This window comes from Marmota monax, unplaced genomic scaffold (genome assembly GCF_021218885.2).
Source record: "Marmota monax isolate L192 unplaced genomic scaffold, Marmota_monax_Labrador192_F-V1.1 WCK01_AAM20220418_F8-fsc00017, whole genome shotgun sequence".
NCBI lineage: Eukaryota > Metazoa > Chordata > Mammalia > Rodentia > Sciuridae > Marmota > Marmota monax.
The window spans coordinates 7,957,599-7,977,378 of record NW_026695241.1 but is presented as its reverse complement, the minus strand read 5'-3'; the positions used below and the strand labels follow the sequence as shown (position 1 = coordinate 7,977,378).

The window sequence follows — 19,780 nt, the reverse complement described above, 5'->3', positions numbered from 1 at the left end:
ACACCCATACAATTGGGATCAATTGTTTTCCTATACACCAATGATAAGTCAGCTGAAAAATATTCCTCAAAAAATATAAACATTGATGTCACTTAGTTGCTAAGAAACCCAAAATAATCTATCTAACAAAAGAAGTGAAAGACCTCTACAATGAAAACTACAGAACACTAAAGAAAGAAATTGAATAAGATCTTAGAGGATGGAAAGATTTCCCATGCTCTTGGATAGACAGAATTAACATTGTCAAAATGGCTATACTACCAAAACTGTTATACAGATTTAATGCAATTCCTATTAAAATTCCAATGGCATTCTTCATAGAAATAGAAAATGCAATCATGAAATTCATTTGGAACAATAAGGAGACCCAGAATAGCCAAAGAAATCCTTAGCAAGAAAAACGAAGCAGAACATATCACAATAGTATAATAGATTGTGTATTATACTACAGAGGGCTAGGGTTGTGGCTCAGTGGTAAAGGACTTGCCTAGCATGTGTGAAGCACTGGGTTCAATCTTCAGCACCACATAAGAAGATAAATAAATAAAATAAAGGTATTGTGTCCACCTACAACTAAAAAGAAAAAAAAAAGAAAAAGAAAAAATTATACTACAGAGCCATAGTAACAAAAACAGCATGGTATTGGCACCAAAACGAATATGCAGACCAGTGGTACAGAATAGAAGACAGAGACAAACCCACATAAATACAGTTATCTCATACTAGACAAAGGTGCCAAAAACCTACATTGGAAAAAAGATAGCTTCTTCAACAAATGGTGCTGGGAAAACTGGGAATCCATATGTAGCAAAATGAAATTAAACCCCTATCTCACCCACACAAAACTCAACACAAAGCGGATCAAGGACATAGGCATTAGACCAGAGACCCTGTGCCTACTAGAAGAAAAGTAGGTCTAACTCTTCCTCAATAAGACTACCAAAGCACAAGAAGTAAAATCAAGAATCAATAAATGGGAAGGCATGAAACTAAAAAGCTTCTTCACAGCAAAGGAAACAATCAAGAGCATGAATAGAGACCTACAGAATGGAAGAAAATCTTTACCACCTGCACCTCAGAGCATTAATCTTCAGAATATACAAAGAACCAAGAAAACTTAACACCAAAAAAACCAAATAACCCAATTAGTAAATGGGTAAAGGAACTGAACAGGCACCTCACAGAAGAAGAACTACAAATGGTCAAAAAATATATGAAAAATGTTCAACATTTCTAGCAATTAGAGAGAAGCGAACCAAAACTACACTGAGATTTCTTCTCACTCCAGTCAGAATGACAATTATCAAGAATACAAGCAACAATAAATATTGGTGAGGATGTGGGGGGAAAGGTTCACTCATATATTGCTAGTGTGACTGCAAATTGGTGCAACTACTCTGGAAAGCAGTATGGAGATTTCTCAGAAAACTTGGAGTGGAACCACCATTTGACCTAGTTGTCCCACTCCTTGGTTTATATGCAAAGGACTTAAAATCAGCATACTACAGTGATGCAGACACCTCACTGTTTATAGCAGCTCAATTGACAATAACCAAGCTACAGAACCAACCTAGGTTCCCTTCATCAAATGAATGGATAAAGAAAATATTATATATAATATTACTCAGCCATAAATAAGAATGAAATTATGGCATTTGCTGGTAAATAGGTGGAACTGGAAGATATTATGCTAAGTGAAATAAGCCAATCCCTGAAAACCAAAGGCCAAAAGTTCTCTCTGATATGTTGATGCTAACCTACAACAAGGGAGAAGTAAAGAAGTTTATTGGATTAGACAAAGGGGAATCAAGGGAAGGGAGGGAGGATGGGAATAGGAAAGACAGTAGAATGAATCAGACATAACTCTCTTATGCTCATATATGAATACATGGCCAGTCCATATCATGTACATCTACAAGAATGGATACAAATTGGAACGGTTGCATTCCATGTATGTATGATATATCAAAATATACCCTACTGTCATGGATATCTAAAAACAACTTTAAAAAGTTACTTTTTGGTACAGTATTTTAATCTATTATCTGATTTTCTTATTAATTATTTACCTTATATATACTTATTCAGTAATTATTTATTGAGTATTTTTATACTTGTTATTTGTTTCTATTAATTCACTAATTTCAGCTAATTAGTGTTATCACTTCCTTATAATAGCTTCTAAAATATAGTTAATCTCATAAGATAGTATAATAAAGAAATATGTCTAAGGGGCTAGGGTTATGGCTCAGCAGTAGAGTGCTTGCCTCACACGTGCAAGGCCCTGGGTTCTCTCCTCAGCACCACATAAAAATAAATAAAATAAAGGTATAAAAAAGAAAAAAAAAAAAGAAATGTGTCTAAGTATTTATAAATTACTGTTGCATTGATGTTCACAAATTTGCCTATTAGATTTTTTTCTCCTCAAGCATTTTGAGAACATAGCAAATTTTTCTTCTTAGTAAATTTCCGAACCTTAATATAAGTTGCTTCCTCTGAGCAGAAAAGGACTTCATAGTTAAAGCTCCTTCTTCTCTGGACAGCTTCCCTTTCCCTCCCACAAGGGCTTTGAGGGATGCATCTCTGCTGCTGGACATGGTCAGGAGCCAGAGGAAATGCAAATACTGCTCAGATACACTTGCTCCCAGTGGAGATCACATCTCGTTGCCCTCTTGCCCTCGGTTGCTCTCTCTCTTTTTTTTTTTTTTTTTAATTCTGCTTATTTTTCCTATTGTTATATTTTCCTCTATTATATTTCCTCTGTATCCTCTCACTTTTAGTAAACACTTATCTTTCATAATTTGAGAAAGTAAAAATATGTTTTATGATATTCCTCTCAAGTGATATCCTCTCCAGTGATAATTAATGGAAGTACATTTATAATTAAAGAGCTGTTTCTGACTAGATAGCCATGTTTCCTGTAGTTTTCAGAAAAAATAAGCAATGATTTTTCTGTTCTGCATTGCCTTCCCAGTGATGAAGAACTGTCATATCTGAGTTTCATTGAAGATGTAACAGATGAAATTTTGAAACTTGGTTTATTTTCAAACAGGTTAGATTTTTAAAATTGTGTTATGCCAGCTGAGTTGCATATTAAATGTTTTTCATACGGTGTTAATTTCTTAGTTATTTTCATACATTAAGAAATGAAAAAATATATTGCTTCTGAAGATATTATAATTGATAGCAAGTTATAGAGAATGTTTAATTCATACTCTGGGGCAAATCTACAGTTTGGGTGAATTATAGAAAAAGAATGAAGATTTTATTCATTTAAGTATTATTATATCTCTTGGTTATAGCAAACTGGTAAAATTTTTGCTTCTTATTTACAAAACTGTATAATCCCATTTTACTAATCTGAAATTGTCATGAGAATCAAAAGCAAGCATTCTTATTACAACCGTTACTACTTTTAGATCTGATAAAATGAGAACAAATTAAAAGCTAGATTTGCATACTGTAAGTGAAATGGAAAGTTTGCAAAACCAGATGAGGTTTTGCATATCTTAAGGAAATTGAGTGTCCTGAATCTAGCTTGAAAATATATATATATATATATATATATATATATATATATATATATAAAATTTATTGGCACTAGGGTCTTCTTGATTGTGTAGCATAGGGGAGGACCCTAATACACATTCTCCATGCTTTCTCAGTTATAATTGTAATTTGCCAAGTGCAGACATTTCTAGTGAATGACTTCTGTCCGTACATCAAATATTTTTAAATCAAAGCCAACATTTTAATTATTGGAATAAAAAGCTATATCAAAAGGACCGGAGTTTTCTGGCAGTAATTACTTCTCATTTTAAGAAGTTCGTTAAAAAAATATTGCATAATGGATATAGAGTTTCAGATTTGCAAGATGAAAATGTTGTAGAGCTCTGTTTTCAAACAATGTGAATATATTTAACACTACTGAAATGTACATTTTAAAAATGGGTAAGATGTCAAACAAAAGTTTGCATATAAAAGCATGTGTATTTATGCTTAAAATTTTACATTTTCTGGCTGGGGATATAGCTCAGTTGGTAGAATACTTGCCTCACATACACAAGGCCCTGGGATCAATCCTCAGCACCACAAAAAAAAAAAAAAAAATTACATTTTTCTTAAAGATGACAAGACTATTATAGCATTTTAAAATAATTGCCCCAAAAATGAATCTACCTAAATGTTGAATAGTAAAGGTTTGGTTGAATGATTTGCAGAATATTTATTAGAGTGAATTCTGTTCAGCAATTAAAAACAAAGTGGTAGGCCTGGAAGTGTGGCTTAGTGGTGGACACTTGTCTAGTGTATGCAAGGCCCAGGGTTCCATCCCTAGCACCATACACATGCACAGAATTGCAAAAGTAGATTTATTGGTACAGAAAGATCTTCAAAATATATATAGTTGAGCAGAAAAAAGTAGGTATCTAAACAGTATCTATTGTTTTATTCCAGTTTTGGTAAAGAAATATGCAAGCATAGAAAAATGCCTAAGCATGAATATTCCAAAATGTTAACAGTAATTATAAAAAGTAAAATATAGGTTTCTTGGACTTTTAAAACATTATTAGATGATTTAGAACTACCAGCTCTAAGGTTGGCTCATAACTTCCATGTTAACATAAATCAGTTGTTTTTTGAGGAACCATTAACAACCATTAATTTATCATTAACGAGCATGATGTAGTCAAAAGAATAAATTCTGTGGAGCCTGTCACATCTTGGTTAAATCATCCTAATGGCTTGAGTCCTAAACTATCATCTTAGTGATATTGTTTTCTCATCTTTAAAAACCATTTTGACAATGCTGTTCTTTTCCTATCATTGGTCAGAATTAAAGGAAACATGATTATTATGTGTCTAGCACAAATATCTAGCTCTTTGTGGAACTTGTAGGTGGTAACTTAAGTTTTTATGTGGACTGACGATCAGAATTTTTCATGTATAATTTAGGAAGCATTGTAAAATAGCTCTGTGAGGGGATTTTCTTTAGGATTTTGTGTGTATGTGAAAGAAAGGGAAGGAAAAACTTCTAATGCTGCATGTGTGGTGGAGAGAGCTTTTGGGAGTGAGTGGCTTCCTGGCTTCCAAGCTGGAGAACTTGACAGTGTTAACAGAGAGGGATTAGTCTTTAGCTTCAATATTTTCCAAAATATATTTTCTATCTTTCAGTAGTTTGGGTATTATGTGGCTATTTTATATTGTCTCATTTTAAGACATTAACATTTTTATTTATTTTTATTTATCATTTTTAGGTTTTTAGAACGACTGTTTGAGCGACATATAGAACAAAATAAACAGCATCTGGACGAGGTTTGTCTTTCCTTAGAACTTCATTAGAATAATTCTAATACAGAAATTTTTATACCGTCAAAGAATGCATTAAAACAAGCATTTTTTCCCTTGCACTTTTTGAGGGGGTAGCGGTGGGTGAAGCAGGGGCAGTGGAAAGGAATGCATTAACCCTGCTGAGATGAGCAGCCTCACAGACAAAAGTTATTCAATTTGATTCGTTTAACTGATGTGATTACTCTCATAATTACGTTATTATTTTCTTAATACTAGGGGAAAATGCGACATCTGCTGCATAGCCTGAAGATAGATTTGGGCTGCACATCTGAGGACAATTCAGTACAGCTAAAGAATGGCAATATGTTGAATTTCCTTAGGACTGTGAATTCAGAACAAAATGAATTAAAAAATGAAAATGTTTCAGTAATTCAACAGGAAAACCAACAATACCGAAAGGCTTTAGATATGTTATCATCTGCACCAAAGGATGAAAAAGAGATGTTCTCTCTATCGGGTGAATTTTTCTTACCCATCTATAAATCAAAGTATTCAGAAGGGGTTATAATTCAGCAGGTGAATGATGAAACAAATCTTAAACCTTCAAGTTGTGATGAAAACAATCCAAGTATTTCAGACGATTTAATAAACCAGGAAACTTCTGTGTGTGTCATTGAAGGTGATAGTGACACTGAAAAGGTTGATAGTGACACTGAAAAGGTTGATGCTTCAGATGAATTATGTTGTCTTAGCACATCACGTTCCCAGCCTGTGCAGTTCTCTAGTGTCAGAGGTAACCGTAATCATGACAAGGAGTTATCAGTGCTTAAAATCATGGAAATGAGCATTGAAGACTTCTCTTCGAATGTTTGACCTTCATTAATAAATGTTCCTCAATGCCAGTAACCCAATATTTGTTCTTTTTTCTCTTTTTGGGGTAAAAAATGGGAGTTCATAACCCACTTGAGTCAAATGTATGAAAGATGATATGTCATGAGCTTTGTAAGGTTTTGAACAACCAATAAAAAAAATATATTAAAAGATTTCTGTATTAGCTTTCTATTCTGCATAATGAATTACCATAATTTAGCAACTAAAGCAGGTGTACGGGAGTTATACAAGGGTGTACACCCCAGAAGTTGGGAGTGACTGGGGTCACCTGAGGATTTGTCAGCCACAATTCCTAAAATTGCTTTAAAGAGAAACATATTTTCCCCAGACATAAGATGTCTTGTCAAGCAGTGGGAAATGGTTTATAATTTGGTGTGGGTTTCAAAATATTTTTCCCTGTCTATAGTATCTTTGATTTCTTTTTTCTTGCTTTTCTGTCATATCAGACACCTCAAAGGACCTTTCTTTTTTTTAATATTCATTTTTTAGTTGTAGCTGGACACAATACCTTTATTTCACTTATTTATTTTTATGTGGTGCTGAGGATCTAACCCAGGTTTCACACATGCAAGGCTATCACTCTACCGCTGAGCCACAACCCCAGCCCTCAAAGAACCTTTCTGATTGTCAGTGAGCTAGAGTATCTGCCAGCTCCTGAACAGTGTTTTCTTATGAGTGCCAACATTCTATCAGACCTGTCTGACACCCTCCCCTTACCTCTACTTCATAAATGGATCCATTCTATTAAGACATTTCTCAGGAGATTCACCTCTAATTATGTCTTTTCAACTATTTAAAATAATTTACTTAGGGCTGGGATGGTGGCTCAGTTGTAAGGCACTTGCCTAGCATGTGTTAAACACTGGGTTCGATTCTCAGCACTTCATATAAATAAATAAAAATAAAGTTCCACTAACAACTAAAACATTTTTAAAAAGTAATAAAATAATATACTTGCACATTGAATGTCATGTACAAAGTTTGGGGCCTAGGCACCTAGGCACTGGAAGGTTAAAAAGGTGAAACAATATTCATAACCCAAGTATTCTAGAAACGTAGTAATAGACCCCCTAAGTAGCCTGTGTTTTAACTAGTATCCTATTCTTTCATCATCATTTGGCCATGGCATTATTTCCCAAGCGATAGCACATACTGTCATGGAAGAAGAGATTTCTCTGGAGAAGGGTCCAAGGAGTTCCCAGAGGAGGGGAGGATTCAGCTCAGGACCAAGCAGGGTTCTTGGCATACTGGACAGAAAAAAATTTCAGCACAAGCCAAAGCCATAGACAGGTTTATTTAGGAAGTAGATACCATTCAAGAGAGAATGCAGTCTATCTCAAGAGTGAGAAGCCCTGCCTTGGGCTGGGGGTCCAATATTTATAGAAGGGCTGCATTAGGGGAAGAGAGGAGATGGATGCACAATTTTTTTCTGCAATTGTATATTTCCCTCGTTTTTACAAGGGCATGGGCCAAGATTTACAGCTGTGCTTTCTGCATCGCAGTGGCTCGTGGATGTTTCCTTTAAGACTCAGTATATCTCTCTATCCTAAATTCCTATCTCAATACCCTGGAGATATGAAAGTCTATGTTCAATGGTATAGGGACATCAGGGCCACTCCTGGGAAGGCAACTGCCACCACTTGTGTTCAGGATTCAGACTCAGGTTATTAACTGAGCGCACAACCCATTTCCACCTCAGTGTCTGATGCCCCACCACCCTGCTGCAGCCCTTCTCAGTTCTCACCTCTGGAATTCCATGCCTTAACCTTGCATTCTTTCATGGAGGGGAAGGTAGCTTGAGCTTAAGGGGAGGTTATATCCAGACAAGGTCATAGGGAAACAGGACGGCCATTTCTTGTTCTCTTTACACTCAAGGTACGAACTCCTAGTGTAGAAAGGAGAATGCAGCAAACTTCTAAGTTATATGAAAGTTTCCTCATGTGCTTACATTTTAAATGGTATAAAATTGAAATTAGCATTTTTCTTCAGAAGGTTTACTTTTTTTAAGAGAATTTTTTAATTTTTTTTTTTAGTTTTCGGTGGACACAACATCTTTATTTTTTTATTTTTATGTGGTGCTGAGGATCGAACCCCGCACCCCACGCATGCCCAGAAGGCTTACTTTTAAAAGTCAGATATTTTTAAAATCATTGAGCACCATTTATAGGGTAAGAGGATAATTTGTCAAAAGTGAATAAATTTTAGCTACATGGTTGCAAATGAATTACTTTATCCTGGGCCTTGGTTCTAAAAGAGTTTGGACTAGAGCTAAAGGTTTCACTTTAACATGCCAAAGTTTAAACTTAAATTCTTCAGGTCTATAGAAATTAAAATCAATGTATGTCTGGAAGTAGAAGTACCTAGTCAGCCTTCATGTGCACGGGTAGTGCTGGAAAGCAATGTGCTAAACTGATTCATGGTTCGGTGATAGAAGATGCCACCCTAACAAGCCACTTTCCTCAGACCTTTTAAAAGCAGTCTATGGAAGCAGTAACCAATGGCATATCCTGAAGTAGCAAATCCATAGGTTTAATTCAAAGGCCAGGAAAAAGTTACTTTCAGATTGGGGTAAGGAAAATTTAGCTTCAAGGCCAATCTTGTTGTTTTGGGAATTCTGGTTTTGATGCAAAACACCTAGCAGTCTGGACATGAAACTTCCGTAATTCACCTAGTCCTTTCAGGATCCTTAAATTAAGTTTCAGGTTTTTCTCGAGAAGAATATACAGTTGTTATCAGTTCCCTATAGCTGCTTGCTATAAAAGGTTATGGCAACTTTTTAAAACAAAAGTGTCTGGACATCAGAAGTCCTAAAGTCAAGGTCCTGGAGGGTCTAGAGAAGATTGTTTCCTCACCTTTTCCAGCTTCTTCCTCCACCTTCCAGTCCAGCTGTGTAGTATTTTCAGACCTCACAAAAGACCCTTGTCAGCCAGGTGCAGTGAGGCATTGTTTCAGGACCCAACCAGAACAACTATAAAGGAGGAAAAGGTTTATTTGGGGGCTCACTGTTTCAGAGGTCTCAATCCATAAACAACAGGCTCCATTCCTTGGGGCTCCAGGTAAGGCAGAACATCATGGCACAAGAGTGTGGCAGAGGGAAGCAGCTCACATGGTCATCTAGAAGCAATGACTCCACTGGCCGATACAAATATATACCCCATAGCCACGCCCCCAATGAGCACTTCTTCCAGCCACATCAGGGATTAATTCACTGATTAGGTTAAGGCTATAACCCAATCATTTCTCCTCCAAACCTCCTTGCATTGCCTCACATGTGAGCTTTGGGGGACACCCCACATTCAAACCATAACAGGCAGGAAGATCACAAGTTCAAAGTCAGCCTCAGCAACTTCGCAAAGCCCTCTCAAAAAATAAAAGGGGTTGGGGATGTGGCTCAGTGATTAAGCACTCCTGGTTCCAATCCCTGGGACATAAATAAATAAAAGACACCTGCTGTTACTCTAAACCCACCTGGATTATGCAGGATCATCTCCCCATCCCAAGATCCTTAATCACATCTGCAAAGTCCCTTTTGCCATGTGGGATAACATTCTCAAATTCAGGGGATTACGATGTGAACATTTTGGGGGTGCCATTCTTCATCCTATCACAACTATCAATGTCATTAACCTAATACGCTCCCTAAATAAACTTCTTGTAGCTTAACTATGTAATGAATCTCAAATTGGTATCGATATTGAAAATGTTCACTTTTGAAATTACTAATGTTGTGGTTCTCAAATTTAATGTGCATCTGAATCCCCTGGAGAACTACTTAAGGCAGAGTTCTGGGATCCATCCCCATTGCTTCTGATTCAAATCTTAAGATCTGGGGTGAAGTTCAAGAATTTGCATTTCTAACAAGATTCCAGATGTTATTGCTGGTTGTCCAGCAACAACCCAACCAAAAGATGAATGAAGCGGCCATCAACAAATATCCACAAGTTCCACTACAGGGAGAGCCAAATGAGGAACTCCACTGACCTGCTGCAAGTTGATATTGTTGACAAATACTTATTCCTCAAGTATATTAGTTGGACTATAAATATGCTGATTAGTGAAGCTGGCTTTTTTGGCAAGGTATTCTCTCCACTGATTATTGTGAAGACATGTGATAAGGAATTGGCAATTATTAAAAGAAACATCTCTTGTCTACGGCATTATTTAAAATAATCCAGTGAGGAAATGGAAGTAATGTAATTCTAATTGCAATGAGACCTACAATGAAAAAAGGAAACAAAGTAACTTTAATTGCATTCACTGTTCACACACAAATCATCTTGCTTCACATATTTATTTTCATGACAAAAATAGATATAATATATTCATTTCACATATATGACATTCAGCCATTAAAGCTTTTGCTCATTAAACATACTTTTATAAACCAATAACAGTTTATAAGAATTAAGCTCTCGATTATACAATATTACATTAACAAAGAGCAAATAAAATTGCAATGTAAACTAGGCAACTATACTACCCTTTTGAAAAAGTAGAACTCCCAGTGTATTGCTTAAGTTATAGAGCAACTTTCTAAAATGTTTCATAAAAATTTTCTTCCAAATTTTGTTTTTGTTAGGCATATTGTCATATTAATCTGTTATATTTTTTAAAATATATTTGCTATTTAGATAATAATTCTTTCTTCATTTGAACTGAAAGAAACTGTTATGTAAATATTTTCCTCTATGAAGTATAATCAATTAAAACATGGAGGTAACTTCATAGAAAACATTTACTTAATGGTGTAGTTTGAATATGTTCCCAAAGTTCATATGCTGAAAACAGTGCCCTATGTGGCAGTGTAGGGAGGAGGAACTTTAAGAGGGGCTTAAAGGATCATGAAGGCTCTGTCCTTATGAATGTATCAATGTCATTATCTTACACAAATGTGTGTTTTTTTAATAAGTTTGAATCAGTTATACATGACAGTAGAAAGCTCTTCGATTCATTACACGAATGGAGAATTTTTCACTTCTCTGGTTGTACATGAAGTAGACAAGTATTTTTTTTTTAGAAGAGTGGGTTCAATCCATAGAAGTGTGTTCAATCCTCTCTCGCACTCGGCCTTAATCTCTCTTGCCGTCCACCTTCTGCCATGGGACCAGATGTGGGACCCTCAACCCAGGACTTCCCAGACTCCACAAACCTAAAAAGTAAATATAAATTGTACAGCCCAGGTATTCTGCTATAGAACACAAAACAAACTAATACTTTTAACTTGCAATAATTTAACATTTACAAATTTTTAAAAATCTATATTTGAATGTAAAAAATTACTTGAGAATACAGTAAAAAGCAAAACAGCAGCTCCATTCCAATCATTCTTTGAGTGAGGAAGGTTTGACTAGTATATATGAGTTTAAAGGCTTGAGATATTGACAAATATTTTTATTTTTCCCCATTTTTAATGTGTTAGAGATTGAGTATCCTGATTAGTAAAGTAATAACTCAAGTGCACAGTGTTACAAACCTGCGATCCTAGATATTTGGGAAGCTGAGGCAAGAGGATCGTACGTTCAAGGCCAGCCTGGGCAACTTAGACCCTGTCTCAAAATAAAAAAAAATTAAAAGGACTGTGGATGGAGCTCAGAAGTAGAGTACTTTGCCTAGCACGTGTGAGACCCTGGGTTTAATCCCCAGTACAATGATAAAAAAAAATTTTTTTAATAATTCTACTAGAAATTAAAGCTGTTTCCCTTTAGTATAAAATTGTTTAAGAATCTAATATGAGAGGATCTAATCTGATTGTATTAACAGAAGGTTTTTTCAAAAACATCAAGAGCTGGGCTGGGGCTGTAGCTCAGTGGCAGAGCGCTTGCCTAGCATGTGAGAGGCACTTAGCACCATATAAAATAAAATAAAGGCATTCTGTCCATCTACAACTACAAAAAAAAAAAGCCTTCAAGAACCATCTCTACACAATTACATGGTTTTTCAATTTCTGTTGTGCCCCAAAGACCAAACTATACAAATAAAACCACCAGAGCCTGACCACCAACAGTTGCAAATCATTATCTTTTTTTTGTTTGACTCTCATGGGCTTGAAGAGTTTGTATTATTTTTAATCTTATTTTTATTAAATCTGTTCTAGAAATAAATTTGTAGCTACTAGAGAGTATCTACTTTTTTTCAGCCTGTTTGTTGGACTGAATCAGTGTTGCACTGGTATTGTTCCAGTAAAATACAAAACCATACCAAAATTCTTCCAGAACTCTTAATTCTAAGGTTGAGATTTTAATAAAAAATACTATAGCAAAAAGTTTCATTCAATGATCCATTAATTTCAGGTGTCTTTGATTTTCAGGATAAAAAATTTTGCATATTCTCAGCATATGGAAGCAATCTGATCTATGATATTTGCATCTTATTAAAAAAATGAGTGATTAGTTTATAGTTCCAATTCATTTGTTTTTCTCAACTGATGAATGAACAGATGGAAATGGAAAATCTGCTGCCATTAACTCCATACTAGCCTTGTCCACCTACCCCCAAAAATTAAAGCCTAACAGATTATTCTTCTGGTTAACCTAGTCAATAATCCAACCTTCTGAATTTCGTTGGCAGTATATGTATTTTGCTCCTATGAGTGAATTCTGCAGGTTTTTGTTTCAACAAGTTTTTACAGTATAAATTTAAAATATGCATGTACTCTTACATGTCAGTAGTACTCAGGTATGACAACCGAAATTAAGTACTACAGACACTTTTTAATTGTTTAAAAAACTACCTAGTTCAGGGTTTTTATGAGGTATCATGCTACTTATGCTCTGCTAAGACAGTACAGGACACCATACTGAGGACTCAAAACCAAGGGATTTTGTAGATATTAAATGGTCCTTTTATCTGACAGGCCACAAAGTCATTTAATGGAAGTTTAAGAATGATGATGAAGCCTGAAATCCCAGCAGCTCAGGAAACTGAGGCAGGAGGATAGCAAGTTCGAGGTCAGTCGCAGCAACTGAATGAGGCACTAAGCAACTTAGTAAGACTCTGTTTTAGAGTTTAAAAAATTTAAAGGGCTGAATTATGTAGCTTAGTGGCAAAGTGCCTCTGGATTCAATCCCCAGTACCCACCCTCCAAAAAAAATGATGAAAATATTTAAGTAATTTTCAGAAATTTGGAACATTAGCCAAAATGTGAGAAGGTCCACAGTTAGAAGTTCAAACACAATTATTCCTTTGTTGTACTTAATATTAATAAGTACAAGCTTGAACATATATAGATACCATTGTTTTCTTATCCCATCAAAAATTGGAAAATGTTTACTCCAGATTTTTGGAAACGAATTTTTCAAATATATATAGCTAATTTTAACATTTTTGGAAACACAATGTGCAAGTGGATCATTTTACATGTATGTGACCTAGTATTTGACTTGAAACTACCACTCCCTCAGCCAGGTGCTTCAGACCTTAAATTTACTTCTTGGATCCCTTTCTCTTCCTATTTAAAGGCAGTGATAACGCAGGAGGATCTGATATATAAGTTGCAACAGGAAAGGTAGAGGAATATTCTGCCAATTCTTTACCCTTCCGCATTTCAGTCATTTTCTATTTTTTAATATTTTTTAGTTGTCAATGGATCTTTTATTTATTTATATGAAGTGCTGAAGATTGAACCCAGGGCCTCACACATGCCAGGCAAGCACTCTACCACTGAGTCATAGGCAGCATTCTTGCTAGCTTCAAAGTGCCATTCTGTTCCAATCCACACATCACTCAGGTTTCTACAAAAAAACACTGAAGTCTTCATCTCTGTTAAGTTTCTCCATGAAACCGAAGCCAGATTTAAAGATAGGTAGTTACTGTAGTTAGGTAAATCGGGTCTAATATTGAGTAAGATAAAGAAAATGGAGACCATTATCGAGAGTGGAGTCCAGGAAGCCAGAACAGCATCTGGGGAAATTGAAATGGCCCGGAACCCATCCTAAGGAACTGTTAATAAAGTAGCTCCCAGTAAACAGAGAGGTGCTAATCAAACCACCCCAGGCCCTTCCTGCTCAGATTACTCCTCCAGTCCACCTAACTCCCACCTGCATTCTATCACTGCAGAATGGAGGGAAACAAAGGATAGGAATGTGGGAGGACTAAAAGAAGACCTTAGATATAAAAAAGGGAAGACCTCCCCCTTCCACAGATTCCGCCTTTTGGGTCCCCCTCTTCCTCGGGGGAGAAGTCTTTCCTGCTGTCCTTTAATAAAGCTTCCACTTTGCACTCTCCACTTGCCTCTGCGTGCTTCTCTGGTGTTAGACTCCAGCATTCAGGGAAGCAAGGACTCATCACATCACCGGTAAACAGCGTAACAAAATGTTTACCAATCTGACTTTCTGAGCCAGCTTTCTGAGCCACCATCATCACTGTCTGGCAGACACGGGAGAATTCATTCTGTGACCTAGCCACCAGGGTGCGGTATGGAGAAAAGTTGCCCACACATTCTTCCAGTACAGAATAAAGCAATTTAGTTACCACTGTTTACCTGTCAGGCTTCCTGTGCATTAAATAAGCTTTAGGGAAAAAAAAAAAACAAAAAGTCAATACCCACTTAAAGTATCATTTTTATAAAGGTGAGTAGTAATACTTCTCAATTTAACATACAAGTGAAATTTTAAAGCCAATTTTTTATTTGGAAACTGCCTGAAATATACGGAAAATGATGCCACTTTAATGACCCGTGGATTCCTTCAAATGTTTTCTAAATTTCACCCATCCTAAAACCCACAAAATTTAAATCAAATTTTCTAAGAGAAACTGTAAATAGTTGGGTAAATTTAGCTGTTGTCTACAACAATTTGAAAGGCTTCAGAAATGGTTTCTCAAGCAGTTTTTTTTTTTTAAATACCAGGAATTGAACCCACGAGGCTTAAACACTGAGCCATATCCTCAGCTTTTTATTGTTTGAGACTCTGTTGCTTTGGGTCTAAGTTGTAGAGTCTGGCTTCAAACTTGCGATCTTCCTGTCTCAACATCCTGAGTTGCTGGGGTTACAGACATGTGCTGCTATGCTCGACCTCAGGCAAATTCTTAATGCAGCATTTCCTCTACTTTTAAAAATGTCTATCCCTGGGGCTGGGGATGTGGCTCAAGTGGTAGCACGCTCGTCTGGCATGCGTGCGGCCCGGGTTCGATCCTCAGCACCACATACCAACAACAAAGATGTTGTGTCTGCCAATAACTAAATAAATAAATAAATAAATATGTTAAAAAAAATGTCTATCCCTGTTATTAATAAACTTCAAACTGGAAAGAGATTATTTTAGCTTGTTTCAGAAAAAAATTTCTTTCTGGAAAGCAAATTCTCTTAAATTTCTACCCAAGAAAGTTCCTTTAAAATAAGTCTCATTTTAAAGGGCTGAGGTTGTGGCTCAGTGGTAGAGCGCTAGCCTAGCACGTACAGGACACTGGGTTCGATCTGCAACACCGCATAAAAATAAATAAAATATTGTGTAGAACAACAACAACAAAAGTCTCATTTTAAAAAGATTTACTTCAGGGCTAGAGTTGTGGCTCAGAGGTAGAGTGCTTGCCTAGCATGTGCGAGGCCGGGGGTTCCATCCTCAGCACTATATAAAAATAAATAAATAAAATAAAGATATTGTGTCCAACTACAACTAAAAAATAAATATTAAAAAAAAGATTTACTTCAATCCCCAGCACTGCAGAAAGGATTTTGTAATTAGCTAGGCACAGTGACACATGCCTATGATCCTGGCTACTTGGGAGGCCAAAGCAGGAAGTCTGCAAGTTCAAGGCCAGTCTGGGCAACTTAGACCCTGTCTTCAGATAAAAAAGGAATGGGGATATAGCTCAGAGGTAGAGTACTGGCCTAGCATGTGTTGGGCCCTTGGTTCAATCCCCAGAACTGGGGAAAAATTATAATAAAATCAATTCCAGTTTCCATCTGTTCATGCAAATCTCAAATAATAAACCTGCTCTTAATAAGTTGCAGCCTACCTCCAGTTTAACATAGTGGTATATTTTACATTTATTTCAATTATTACTATTGTGAACATTAACATATCAACCCATTTCAAACGAAGCTGGCCATGCTTCACTCAGTCCTGCACTGCGCTCCTCCTCCTGTGTTTCTGGCTAGACATTTCTCTTTCTGCAAGTTTCTAAGGAAGCACAGGTTCACCTTCTGTTTTAATCCTGCCATGGGGTTTTGAACACTAAATTCTAGGACTTTCTGAATGTTTCACAGTAGATGTTCCAGAAGAAAATAATTAATAATGACTATAATTAATATTCCAAATTATATTCTGAAATGACCACTTTCTGTGCTCAAAACTATCAACTAGAAAATTTCAACAAAAAAACCCTAATAATCAGGAAAGCCACTGCCAGAGATACTAAAGTTTATCAGTGGAAACAGTGATTTAAAACATACTTTTTGTGGAAATGTACATTTTGGTTATTCTGATATGAAACTAATACTATCAAGGAACTAAAAGACACTAAGATACATGAAGTTTTGTGTTAGGTCCAGCAGACAGTAATAAGCCTCATTTAGACATTGTTAAATCTATGAAATTTCAAGGTTCTAGAGTTTGTTCTTCAAAACACATTATTTCAAACTCCAATAATGTAGATTTATTTTTATTCAGAAATTCATATTTGCTACCTGCAATTAAAAGTTCAAAATTACATGGCTCTTAGAAGTAATGTCAAACATGAGGTAAGAGTGACAGATTTAAACAATAAAATTTTGCCCTCTTAAGAAATTTATTTATCAAATTATTATGACAGAAACACAAATGTATCATATATTACTCTTTAATTAGATCTTTGTTTTACAATATGTTGTTCTTGTCAATGGGATACTTCAAAAATGTAAGCCTGACAGGAAGCATTTTTTAAAAACGTACCATTGGAAGGAAAAAAAATTGTCATCTTTTATACAATATGGAGATGGAACGTAATCATCTGGGAAGCTCTTTCTGAATATTTTCTTTTCAGTCTATTATTCTTTAACCACAACTTTTAAAACAATTTGAGATTTAAAACTGATCTCTGGTTCCTAAGAAAGAAGTGTGTCCACTTTCAATATCCACTGTCATTAGTACCCTCTGAATGCCCCCCGTAGGTAGCTGTTTCTGGATAAATCAGTTAGACTGGTGCACACTCATGTAGGAAGTCCTGTCTCATGGCTGATGACACACAGTGTTCACAACAGTAAAACACTTCAGGAGGGAGATTGGATTCAGAACAATGCCCAAAATATTGTAATTAGGGGAAATAACCCTAGATTTAACATTTTAGATCTCTCCATTATGAGGAATTAGCCTCAGGGAAAAGGAGAGGACTCTAAATGTACCGATTTGCCCTCACCTACTCAACAGCAGCTGAATAAGGCCACTTCAGCCAGAACCCAGGACAGTACTCTCCCCTTCAGCTCAGCCTGGCTGTCCAGTGGGAGGTGTTGAAATGGGAAGGGCCGGGGCACTAAGTACCTAACACTGACCGAAGGACTGAAGTGAGGAGATTAAGGAGCTACAATTCAAGTACCTTCTGAACACTGCAGCAATTTCTGGTGGCCCCACAAGTTTGGACTATGGTTTTGGGAGAAGAGGTAAAATTATTAATAATAATTCCCTACTTTAAACCAACAGAAAGCCTCTTAAGGTCTTCTTTTAATGATAATATAAATCTGAATTATTTGTGGGGAAAAAAAAAATACAGATTTAGGTAGGACAACTCCAAGGAAATAGTAAGCCATTGAGAGTGACAGGACTTGACTTCACTAGGGACAGTATGGGATGGGTGCCCACCCTCACCAGTTCCTACTCTAAACCCTGGCATTTCAGTCTGAGTATAGATAATACTGCATTTTTGTACCATCACATGCCACTTACTCTTGTCCTAGTCACCCTACATACTCTTAATCCTTCCCTTAGGAACACTTTTTGAAACAATGTCCATTGTTACTGTTCAAATATCAACCAACACATATATTAAAACTCAGATTTTATCTTTAACATAAAAGTGCTTAAAACCATCCTATGCAACTGTTTTTCACTTCATTTTTTTACCCATAAAATCAAACTCATTTAGGTTTATGAATAATACTGAAAAATTAGTTAATCTGATTCACTTACATTTAAAATAATATGCCTTCATTCCAACTTTCCTTTACATTAACTGACTCACTGCAGTATCTTCATGAGTTGAGCTCATTTGGAAAATATAGAAGGTACAAATATATAGAACTTTTACGATAAAAAATTTTTGAATATAAAAATGCTTTCTATGTTTCAAAATAACACTTATAGATTTTCTTTAGAGTTTTGGGCTTAGTGTCCAACCCATTAAGTACCCAAGGTTTTGTTGTTATTGTTTTAAATAACAAAGGTAGTAATATGGTTTTAAATACAAAATCATACAAGAACCACTCAAGTCTGTGGATCTTCCCCACAGAAAGTTCAGTTTCTTGCTAAGAAAACCCCTAAATATTTTAGTCATTACATAAAATTCCATTATCAAAAACTAGTTTAAGATACAAATCTACAAGATAGAAATCTATGCGCCTTAATGATTGCCAGAATTGCCCAGCATAGCTTCCGTAAAATAGAGAATTGTTTAAAAATTACAATCTCCAAAATGTGTGCAAGTACTGCAAACTGGACAGACCAGGCAACACCCTCAGCACCGAGTCCTTGTTCTTCTGCACCTCTCCCAGGTCCCAGCCCCTCTGCAGCCTCATGCGCGCCACTATTCATACTGCACCGCCAGTCGTGATGGATCTCGGTGCCGATCAGGTGTCCAGGAGAAAGTATGAGTTAGGTAAGCACTTTGTTTTAGCTGTAAACGCTTCCCATGATGGGTCCCCGTGAGAAGGTCTGGGAGCTTAGATGAGCCTGGAGCTTTTCAGGAACTGAATGAGAACTCTGTACACAAACGTGTACTGGCAGAGGGTCTGCACCAGCATCATTCTCTGTTGCCTCAGCATGTCCAGCACTCTCGGGATGTCCAGGACCTGCGGGAGAGCAGCAGTGAGGAAGGGAACGTACTCCCCAGGGGAAACAAAGCACAGGGGAAGCTGTTGCCATAACGTAAACCTGGTTAGGAGATGGGCAATCTCTCGTCTAGCTTAGCGTCTTCGATCAGTTTCAACTACAAATAAAACATTCATGCAGATTATGTCTCAGACATTCCCTAGGTGTTCCTCACTGATTTTGGTTACACCTAAGTCACTATATTTCACCAGATACCAAGATTCAACAAAAACACAGTGTTAAGTGCTATCAGTATCCAGCTCAGCATTTCCCTCAGGGATCAATGACCACTATTAAGTATCCTTGAAACATTAACAGGTATTGCAGAAAAACAGAGTTCTGAGCTCATATTTAGGGGAAAAAAATGTGTAAAACAAAGTTAAAGTTAAACAGCCATACTTATTTCTATGATGTTTCAGTCTTTAGTATACTAAAAGGTACTGAGAATTTTTAAGAAGAAAAAGCCTTTTGCAGAGAACACTGAATAACATCTTGTGGTTACCAAAGTCCCAAGAAATATGTTCAAACAGAACTATTAGCTAGGCACCAGGACAAACACCTATAATCTCAGCTCAGGCAGGATGATCACAAGTTTGGGGCCAGCC

The 19,780-nt window shown here is 36.3% G+C and overlaps 2 protein-coding genes across 8 annotated transcripts in view; one reads left to right on the top strand and one right to left on the bottom strand.

Annotated features, from left to right (window-relative positions):
- The window catches only part of Spata7 (spermatogenesis associated 7), a 33,258-nt gene extending 27,058 nt beyond the window's left edge, over window positions 1-6,200 (top strand). For all 5 annotated transcript variants that reach the window (XM_046440710.2, XM_058577778.1, XM_046440709.2 and 2 more), the window contains exons 10-12: window positions 2,975-3,052; window positions 5,256-5,313; window positions 5,566-6,200. In XM_046440710.2, the coding sequence (XP_046296666.1) occupies window positions 2,975-3,052; window positions 5,256-5,313; window positions 5,566-6,162 (733 nt within the window). In that variant the 3' untranslated portion in view covers window positions 6,163-6,200. The remainder of the gene's footprint in view (window positions 1-2,974; window positions 3,053-5,255; window positions 5,314-5,565) is intronic.
- Window positions 6,201-16,763: 10,563 nt separating this feature from the next.
- Window positions 16,764-19,780, bottom strand: part of Ptpn21 (protein tyrosine phosphatase non-receptor type 21) — a 76,532-nt gene continuing 73,515 nt past the window's right edge. For all 3 annotated transcript variants that reach the window (XM_046440706.2, XM_046440707.2, XM_046440708.2), the window contains exon 19: window positions 16,764-19,156. In XM_046440706.2, coding sequence (XP_046296662.1) covers window positions 19,028-19,156 — 129 coding nt within the window. In that variant the 3' untranslated portion in view covers window positions 16,764-19,027. The remainder of the gene's footprint in view (window positions 19,157-19,780) is intronic.